The sequence below is a fragment of the Pinus tabuliformis genome, chromosome 7 (genome assembly GCF_031772625.1).
Source record: "Pinus tabuliformis cultivar Carrire ecotype Pingquan chromosome 7, CPIR1, whole genome shotgun sequence".
Classification (NCBI taxonomy): domain Eukaryota; kingdom Viridiplantae; phylum Streptophyta; class Pinopsida; order Pinales; family Pinaceae; genus Pinus; species Pinus tabuliformis.
The window spans coordinates 1107796821-1107806935 of record NC_142293.1 but is presented as its reverse complement, the minus strand read 5'-3'; the positions used below and the strand labels follow the sequence as shown (position 1 = coordinate 1107806935).

Here is a 10115-nt window from a genome sequence, read left to right as displayed (position 1 = left end):
GAAGAACAGTCAGGGTATGTGGAAGGTAGGCAAATTCTAGACAACATCCTTTTAGCTGAGGAGATGATTCACACCCTGCAGACAAGGAAACTTCCAGGTATGCTAATGCAGCTAGATCTCTCAAAATCATTTGACAAAGTCAACTGGAATTACTTGGAGGCCATTCTAAATGCCTTTGGCTTTGACAAGCAATGGACCAAATGGATCCTTGCTCTCATCAAATCTTCCAATTTTTCCCTACTAGTAAACGGCTCCCCCTCTGCTCCTTACTCCCCCTCCCGAGGCATTCAACAAGGAGACCCTATCTCCCCCTTCCTATTTGTAATCCTCATGGAAGGGCTCAGCAGGCTCATCCACAAAGCAAGAGAGGAAAGAAAGCTTAATGGCCTACACACTTTCCCCTCCATACCTGCCACAACGCACCAGCAGTTTGTCGATGACACAATGCTGCATGGCTCTCCAACTGTCAAAGAAGCTATGACCTTCAAAAACATTCTTCATCTCTTTAGCAAAGCTTCAGGCATGGAGATAAACCATGCCAAATTGGCTATCTTCTTCTTTAACACTCATCCCGCCATCCAGAACCATCTCTCCAGCATTCTGGGCTTTCGAAAAGGCTCTCTCCCTTCTAAGTATCTGGGAGCCCCTCTCACTACCAAGCCTTGGCAAAAAAATCACTGCGAAAACATCTTAGCGAAACTGGAGAAAAAATGCAAGCATTGGACTCACAGGGCTCTTAACTGCGCTGGGAGACTTGTCCTCACCAAAGCTGTACTGCAGGCCATCCCGCAATATTTGCTATCCATCATGCCGGCCCCCAGTGGTATCATGCAGAAGGTTAGAAACATCCAAAGATCCTTTTTATGGAGTGGCAATGCGGAAAAAAGAAAATGGGCACTGGTAGCCTGGAGCAAGCTCTATACCTCGAAAGAAGCTAGAGGTTTAAGCTTAATTGACCCCCACACCATCAATAAGACATGTGGAGCCAAGTTGTGGTGGCGCTGGCTGAAGGAAATCAACCTACCTTGGGCCAGACACTGGAAGGAGAAATACACTCCTAACTACAACAATCAGGACCTAATCAGGATACAGGAAACTCCAGAGGGTTCTCCAATATGGAACTTAGCTAGAAGAAACCGCAACTTGATTCAGGACCACAGCTTCTGGGAGATCCGCAATGGGGAAACGACCCTCTTCTAGGAAGATGCGTGCCAACAGCTCCCAAAGCTGGAACAACCAGAGCTAGAAGAGTTCAAAACAGAATGCCAGAACAGGGGAAAGTTTACAGTCCACCACTACTGGAACCCTAACAGCCGCGACCAGGAATGGAGGGAATGGGCTATCTAGGATGTTGAGAACCCAATTGAAGAAAACGACAACACAAAGGACCTCCTGAAATGCATAAACAATCGCACTATCAGGAAGACCACAGAAAACGACATCCTGAGATGGGGCATGAAAGGAAGCGGGAACTACACTCTCAAAGAGGCCAGAGAACAGCTAGAACTCTCGGAGCAAATGGAGGCGATACAATGGAGCAGCAAGGTTTGGGACGCCATATTCTGGCCTAAAATAAAAACCTTCTTATGGCTCCTCATGAGCAGAAAAACTCTCACATGGGAGAACTTGCGCAGAAAGGGTTTTGAAGGCCCCTCCATATGCCCTATGTGCAAACAAGCAGAAGAAACCATGAACCAACTTTTCAATTCCTGTGATTGGGCTGATCAACTATGGCAAGGGATGGAAACTATATTGCAGCAAACAAACAGAGACAGGGAATCCATTCAAAATACCATCATGAATTGGCCTAGCAAGTACTCCAACAACACAAGAATCAACAACATATGGAAAATTCTACCAGGCTTCATAACTTGGACCTTATGGAAAGAAAGAAATCGCAGAATATTTCAAGATGAGCACAGAAACATAGAGTACCTGCATAGCACCTTAATCCAAAACATGCGCCAATTAATCCTAGTAAAATGCAAGGCAGACCCTGATAATCATCCTTCGGCCGAGGACCAGCGAATTCTGAATGCCTTCAACCTGCTCAATGCACAACAACCGGGATCCATCGGGTAGCAGCAAAACCTAAACACAGAGCCGAGGGGCTGGAGGCAACCGCCGGAAGGGTTTTTAAAACTAAACTTTGACGGTGCCTCGAGAGGCAATCCCGGCCAAGCAGGTATTGGAGGAATCATCCGAAACCATGAAGGAGAAATACTCTACATATACAGCAAAGCTCTTGGGGAAGGCACAAATAATGAAATGGAATTCGCAGCTCTGGAAAAAGGGCTAAGAATCCTCCAAATTAATCAAACAGGCAAGGCAGTAATTGAAGGAGACTCCGAGGTGGCCATTAATGTGGCCAGGAAAATCCATGGAGGAACGCCGGCTAGCAGAGTCACAAAACACTGGCGATTGTCCAAGGTCACAGACAACATTGCCAAGCTGATAGGAGTAATGAAAGGCCTCATCTTTCAGGCGGTAAGGCGAAATGCCAATGCAGTTGCTGACCACTTGGAAAATCATGGGATTGAACACCCCAACGAAATATGGGACAACTGTTGGCAGCAGGTCGACAATCAACAATTAAAGAGCAAATGCATCCAACTCTCACGATTAGATATGGTGACGGCAAAGGAGTCCGACCAGAGGGTCGAATAGCCCAACGCCATAATTGCATGAACAGGCTGACTAGGCGCGTACCATTAATTCCCAGTAGAATGCGAAGGACATACAGGATGAGGGCAACCATGACAGAAGCAGGTGACAAAGATTTGTGCAGGGCCATAATCTGTGGTGATATGAGCCGCCGAAACATTATAAGGAATAGGGACACATGGCACAATATGGAGCAAGCAGGGCGTGGCAACCGTAGACGGGCTCAATTATCCCACAACCCAACGAAAACTCCATCACGCAACAATTATGGTGATCTGACGTGCAAGTTGCACAAAATTAACCGATCACTCACCGGAAACCTCCCCGAATTTGGTTATTTAACCACTCTCAATTGCCCAACGACAAACATTGTCTCAGTGTGCAGCAAACTCGTCCCTCCTCAATCTGCAAACAGCACTCGGGATACAGCTAGGCAAGACAGCAGCACCATGGCTGGGGAGACTAGCCGCAACAAATCAGCCAACAATGATCTGCAGCAGGCAAGAGAGATGTTTGAGAGGCGAACCTCGCAACGGAACAAGCGCAAAATCATTGATTTAGAAGCCACTGTCCAGGACGAGGAAAGTAAGCTCTTTGATCAGCAAATCGGGAAGGAAGTCGACTGGCTCCAGGACCCGGGAACTCCCAGCACTCGGGCCACTCAGTTCGTAAGAACTCAAGCGGAAGGTTGGCGAATGAAGACCCTCCTTGCCAAAGCTATGGATGTCCAAGGCGAACACGCGGAACAGCTGCGTAAGCTCAAGCAATTTGCCGAAACTATGTCGCATGACCACATGGCAGTGGTGGAAAGCAGCGAATTTAAATTGAGCGCGATCCACCAACAAGTCGATACCATGGAGAAGAAACTCACTGTGCTGATCAAGCTTCTGAAACAAACCATTGGGCAAGACAACAAGCCCTCCGACATGCAGAAGAGTGAACCTTCAGGAGACCAGCAGGGCAACTCATCCAAGCCTGGGCAGATCTACATGTCAAGACCCAACCCGGTCCTGGAAATGTTCAAACGCCTCTGAATCTGCAGTCCATCAGGCCTCCCCTGCTTTCCTCCTCTCAGCGGGTTATTATGTCTTCGGTCTAGGCTTCCCCTGTCTTTGTCTGTTGTTCACTCTTGCTAATAGCCGCCCTGCGTGGTGTGCATGTTCTTAGTTTACTGTTATCTAGTCTTTTCCAGTCATCAGTCAATCTAGTCTCTTCTGGTATCATGGGGCAAGGCCTGCAGTTTAACGGCCAGTAATCTGCTTCTGCAGAAATTTTGTACCATATTTTGTTTTTGTTAATATCAAAGCTTACTTACAAAAAAAAAAAGAGAGATACTTAAAATTCAATTATATTAAAATACAAGTTAGTATAAATCAAGCCAAGTACACTTCTAGGGTGATTTTTATACTCTAGATCAATGGTTAAATTTTACAGGTATTTACTCATATTTTTCTTTTTAACCATCAAATAGTGGAATTTTAAAATATACACGCCATCAATGATGTCTACATAATTTTTAAAACCATTAATTTGACAAGTGAGAAAAAAATTACCCATATTTACTTGTGCACGTGTGTGTGTGTAAGAGAGAGAGAAAAATGCATTTATATATACGTGTGTGCATGATAGAGAGATATATCTATTACATATGTATTTATAACTCTATATCTTATATATAAGCAATTCCAAATTAGAGTGGAGAAAATAAAAAAAGATAGGCACACGATGAAACTCTAAGATAAACACACATTGCATGGTGGTTATAGACTCTAATATAGACACAAGTTGCACTTACCACCCCAACTATGAGCATTTGGGCATGCTAGTAAAAGCTCGTCTCTATCCTAACTCACATCATGCAATCTTACAACATGCACTTGGACTTGAAGGTTGAAACTCACGTGCTTACCCATGGGCCATCCATATTCTATATAAAAAACATATTGGGATAGAGTAATTAGATTGAAGGGTTTTTTAGTTGTTCAATAAAAATAATAAAAGCGACAACAATTTTTTGTTTGATTTTGAGAGTTTTGATGTAGTTTGTTGAGTGTTATTATGCTCATGATAGATCCCATTTTTATAAAATGGATCTATTTAGTAGTTGGAAATGAAAATCTCAAATGGACAATTACCATGGCTCCTATGCATTCCATAAATTCATAATTAAATCTGAACATGGCTAGGTTTGGGCCTTTCAAATCTTAGGATGCCTGCGAAGGTTTAGGGCTTTTAAATCTTGGGATTCCTTATAGAGAGAGATTTATCCTTGTTAAACAATGATGAATTTCTTCAAAACCGATATGTTATATATTAGCATTTCTTCAAATATTAGAATTCTCCCAAATCCCTATTTAAAAGTTAAAGTGGGTTCAAATTTGTTTTAATATTTATACTGTCTTTTTTCAATCCAACTCATCACATTGAAAGCTAAGATGAATTGCTCCTCTTCAAAGTATATTACAACTAGTCAGTTTGAGCATGCTAATCAGGAACTTCTGCATAATAATTGAACATCGCTTGCAAAAAATTTGAAATTATATCAACAATGACTATACATAATTTTCCTAAATCATTGACATTTTTCCAAAAACAAACATGATTCAATATGTTTGTGCTTTAATGGGTATGTCTATGATTTTCCTTAGTTTCATTTTACTTTATGGTAAAAATAGAATTAATAAGATAAAACAAAAAATTTACATCAATTAAAAATTTAAATGATGGGCTTATATTTGTATAAAATGTTATGTGAAGAGAAATTTGAAAACGAGACCTATCATAAAAAAAATTACTTGATAGATAGGAGTGCCCATCAAATTTATACCCTACTCTCGATAACATTTCTTAAACCACTTACTAATATGTAATTTGTTTTTTAGCCCCAATGAGTAGTGATTTTTTTAAATCTATACCTAGTCATAAGAAATACAAGGGGGATTCAATACATTGCCATTTTTCTATGGGATCTTCCATTAACGTAATTGTTAAATTCATGGGAGACAAACCCCTTTATTTTCCACAGGTACTATAACTGATTCTTTCTATATGTTTACAAGAATATATTCTTACATATCGTGAGAATAAGAGAATGCAAATACAATACATTGAGCTATTTGGGAGGCTTTTGGAGCAGAGAATCCATGTGGAGTTGGGAACCTGAAGCCATGTTAGAATCCATTTCGCATTCTCACTTTTCTTTATTGGATTTCTTGCCTCTTGTGAGAGGTGGTTCTACTGCATTCAAGGAGAAGGATTTTTTAGTGTTGTCTCCCATGCATGATTTTGCATGAGCTACTCTAATTTCCATAACTTCCTTGTAAAAAATTGTAGTAAACCACTTCATCTCTGCAAGGGTAAAGGGTGTAAATTCCAATGATATTTTCTCAAAATATGAGTCTAGACTAGGAGGGTAGTCCCGTGAAGGGGAATTCTCTTCATTTTCCATCGACACTTCTATATTTCCCTGATCCTCATTTGGGGATTCATCCATAGGGGTATCTTCTTCTTGTCTAGATCTTGAAGAGCCTCAAAAGAGTTTTTGTTGAAGGAAGGTTCTGGGATTGGATTTGCTTCAACAAATTTCTTTGGGGTTGCAGCCTTGTTCTGTTGATTCCTTCTTCTCTTTTGTGTTGGTTGGAAACTCATCTCCTTAGAAACAGGGGCTGGGGCCTTCTCTTCTTTTTCTGCTGGGGGCAATTTTTGGAAAAGTGCTCATGACTACGATAGTGAATGCATTTAAAAGGAATATGCTCATATTCCAATTTATGGATATGGCTCCATTCTCCAAGATTTATCTTTAGGGTCTAAGGTAAACCTTCATTGACGTTTACCTTCACACAAATGCAAGAACAAGAAAATTGACCTCCTTTTGGTTCTTCTTTATCCAGGTAGTGCTCATCTTGTTTCCAATGTCTTTTACTGCATCAAGCCCCCAAATATGAAAACGGAGGTGCGACAGTCAAACCCACACTGACATGATAATGATATAAAAAATTGTATTGAATTCAAGCGCCTATGGAGTGATAAAAAGGCCTATGGACCCCATGAAATACGAACTTGATATGAAAATCAAATCTCTTTCCATTTTATTGAGAAAGAAAAAGAAGTAGAAGCCCCTTCCAACTACAAAGAAAGTTACTTCTCGTTGAAGCTTGGGGGTCCATTGTTCTATGATCCAAGTTTCAACATGTTTTGGATTCAGACACAAGCCCATAAACTTGTTGACCAACACCTTTTCTGAGAGAGCTAAGGCTCTCTTGCACAGATTTGAAGGAGAGAGTTCCACAATAGGGATCTCAACTAATTTCTTGACATTTTTTTTTTTTTTTTGGGGGGGGGGGGGGGGGAGGTTGAGAAGTCCCAAGAGGTTTTTGAGTTTGCACCAAGGCTTTGAATTCTACCTCCTCCTCCATGTCACTGTGAATAGAATGCTCCAACAAAACGAAGACACAAATGACAACGAAAACAAATAGAGCTTCGGGTTTGAAAGCAAGCCCAATTCAATGATCCATGCATCTAAACCATCCAAATGACTTGAGCTTGCTCTGAACCTGCAAGAAAATCTTCAGCGATTAGGGAAAACCTAGCCGCCTTATATTGTAATTCACAAAGCACATTTTCTCTTCAAAAATTATTCACTAATATTCTACAATGTTTTTTATGTTTTACTAATCTATAAATTTGAAACACTATAACAAACCAAAAAACCATATTTAAAATAAGAATAAAAAATATAAATATAAAAATAAAATTTAGCAATTTGAAATTTGAAATTTAAAAGGACATATTTTTTTACTTAAGTGACATAGTTTTGAAATTCTCAAAGTAAAAATATTTTTGTGAAACTATTACTTTGACGGCAAAGGGAAGAAATTAAAATAAAATAACCATGATGAATATATAATATTTTCGACTGATCAACCTTTTGCGGAACTATTACTTTTAGTACGAGAGGGGGAGAAATTTAGGAGAAAAACCACGTAAAATATACAATAATTCCCGATGATCAACATTTTTTGAATTGTTTGTTAAGAAATATTTGTTGTTTTACTGAATCTATTGGCACCATATTTTCAATGATGTTTACATATAAAAGTAAGGTAAAATATCACGATCTTGCATTTCGATTGAATATTATTTATTTTGATTTTCAAAAAAATGGATATGAATAATACCATTTTATCTCAAAATAACTCAATTTATGACCATTGATATTGCACATTAAATTTATATAATAGTTAAAAGATTATTATATTTTTTTATTAAAATAAAAAATTTATTTTTAATTTAATTTAAAATTGAAAAATAATTTTGTTTATAGAGTATAGAATAAATAATGATGGGGTGTATTGTTAAGGCACTCCGCCATGTGAAGGTTACTCGATCGAAATTTCGTGAGCAAAAATCCAGCCATGTTAAGCGTTGGTGTGGCCTAAGCTGGGTGCAATCGCTAGGTGATTTTGATGGCTTAGATATCCCTCGGTCACGATTTCTCAAGCCAAAAGTTAAGCGTGCAATTATCTTAGGACTCACAAAACTTAGCATATATATATATATATATATATATATATATATATATTATTCTTTAAAAAAAAATACAAATTAATTTTAAAATAAAGAATTACATTTTTCTTTTGGTGCATGTGCAAATTAGGTAGACAAAACTTTTACTATTAAAATAGGTATTACCTAGTTTATGTGTCACTTGTATGTTATTGGGGAAACCAAATTAATCAAATCTCAAAATAGACTTCATCTAGTTGAAATATCTAAAATTGTAATAGAGGTTTGTAGAAAATTGAAAGATAATATTGACATAGTGAGCCTTGCCTATGTTGTCCTTATCATTTTCAGTTGACAAACAAGAAAATAAAATAAATTGATTAACAATATTACAAACATGGTAGATCATTTGTAGCGTGAATCCACCTAGAGGGTGATAGGTGGGCTGGTATTGTCTTCGAACTTTGTGAATTTCTAAATTAGACAAAGGCCAAACCATCTTCATTACCTTCCTTTCCAATTTCCTTATATTCCTCTAGGACTTGTCTAGAAAGAGGGGAATTTCTTATTGCTCCTTTCAATGCTCCATGAGGACTTGTCCCATTATAGTTTTGATATACTAGTAGATATATGCTACTTGCATGTATTTTGTGTTGCAAGTCCTCATCCTACCTGTGTCAGGGATCCTTTTTCCTACTTGCACTAGCACTTCCTTATTGGTCATGAACCTCCTTTCACATTTGTTCTCCTCTTCTACTTTTCCAATCTCTTGTCAAGTAAACAAAGTAGTGGAACTATAGTATATTCGGGCTGAGTTTTATGTTCACGAAGTTAGGGATGTAGAAGTCCTTGAACCTTCCCATCAAAACTGTCGACATCTACCTCCTTTGCCTCTCGCCGTGATGAGCTTGAGGAACATAAAGATGATAGGCCAATCTCTGCAAGGACCCTCACAGACACCCAACAAACAAACTGACACCCAAATGTCTAGAAGTGAGAACTACTAAGAGAAAAGAGGTGGTACCCTCGTGTAGACTCCCTAAAGACTAGAACTAGTGGAGGATTTAACTTTGGTCACTGACAAACTACTAGGGAGAGAAGGTTAAACTAGAATGGACTTTTGGAATACTTATTTGTGGATAATGCAAGTCAAAGCAGAGGAAGGAGTGCCTCCTAAGATGAGAGGGAGCAAAAAAAAACTAATGAGAATGGGAGGAGTTGGAGTGTTATTTATGTTCGCAAGGATGGTGAAATGGAAACTATAGGAGGCTAAGTCCAAACAAGGCATAGGGGTTCCAATAATACACATACTAGGAAAAATAATGCTAGTTGATACAATGAACAACTAAACAGAGACCTGTCTTCTTATGAAATTCTCTCCCCACATGCAAGGGGAACAAATGAAGGGAGACCCACTATAGTGGAAAGAAACATAGACTATAGAAAAATAATTTTGAAACTATAGTAGACTGAATGATAGGAAACATCCAAAAGTGGAATAGTGAAACTTGGTTAAATAACACATTGAGCGATAATGACTCATCCTCCTAGTTGGTCCTAGATCTTCATCATTCTGTTTGGTCTTCAGACTCCAATTTCAACACTGATAACTAAGACTATTCGAAAAATGAACCATATATCCTCGATGATGCAATCAAACCATCTAACTTCTATGGATTTGTCGACCCTCCAATGAATTAACATGTGATACCTTTTGTTTGTAGGTGTCTTGAATGCTTTGTATGGTATTTGAAAAAATGGCAGTAGAGGTATTCAAATTAATGGCGATAATGACGTGGTAGGTGGAGGGCACCATCTCCTCCCACCTATTCCTTGCTTATGAACCATCCACCTCTTCATGGGTACATTAGGGAACCTACTATGAGGAAATACAAATCAACTTTGAAATTAATATAAATTTATGTTTTCCAATTAAAAATAACAAT

General features: G+C 38.9%; 1 protein-coding gene across 1 annotated transcript; it reads left to right on the top strand.

Moving 5' to 3' along the window:
- The first annotated feature begins 1455 nt into the window (after positions 1-1455).
- On the top strand, positions 1456-2082 carry LOC149251417 (uncharacterized). Its single transcript, XM_089453878.1, has one exon. The coding sequence runs from the start codon at positions 1456-1458 to the stop codon at positions 2080-2082; it is 627 nt and encodes a 208-aa protein (XP_089310004.1).
- The last annotated feature ends 8033 nt before the right edge of the window (positions 2083-10115 follow it).

Bases quoted from the DNA above. Each gene is read 5' to 3' on its own strand.
- LOC149251417 (XM_089453878.1), top strand. From the start codon at position 1,456: ATGAAAGGAAGCGGGAACTACACTCTCAAAGAGGCCAGAGAACAGCTA.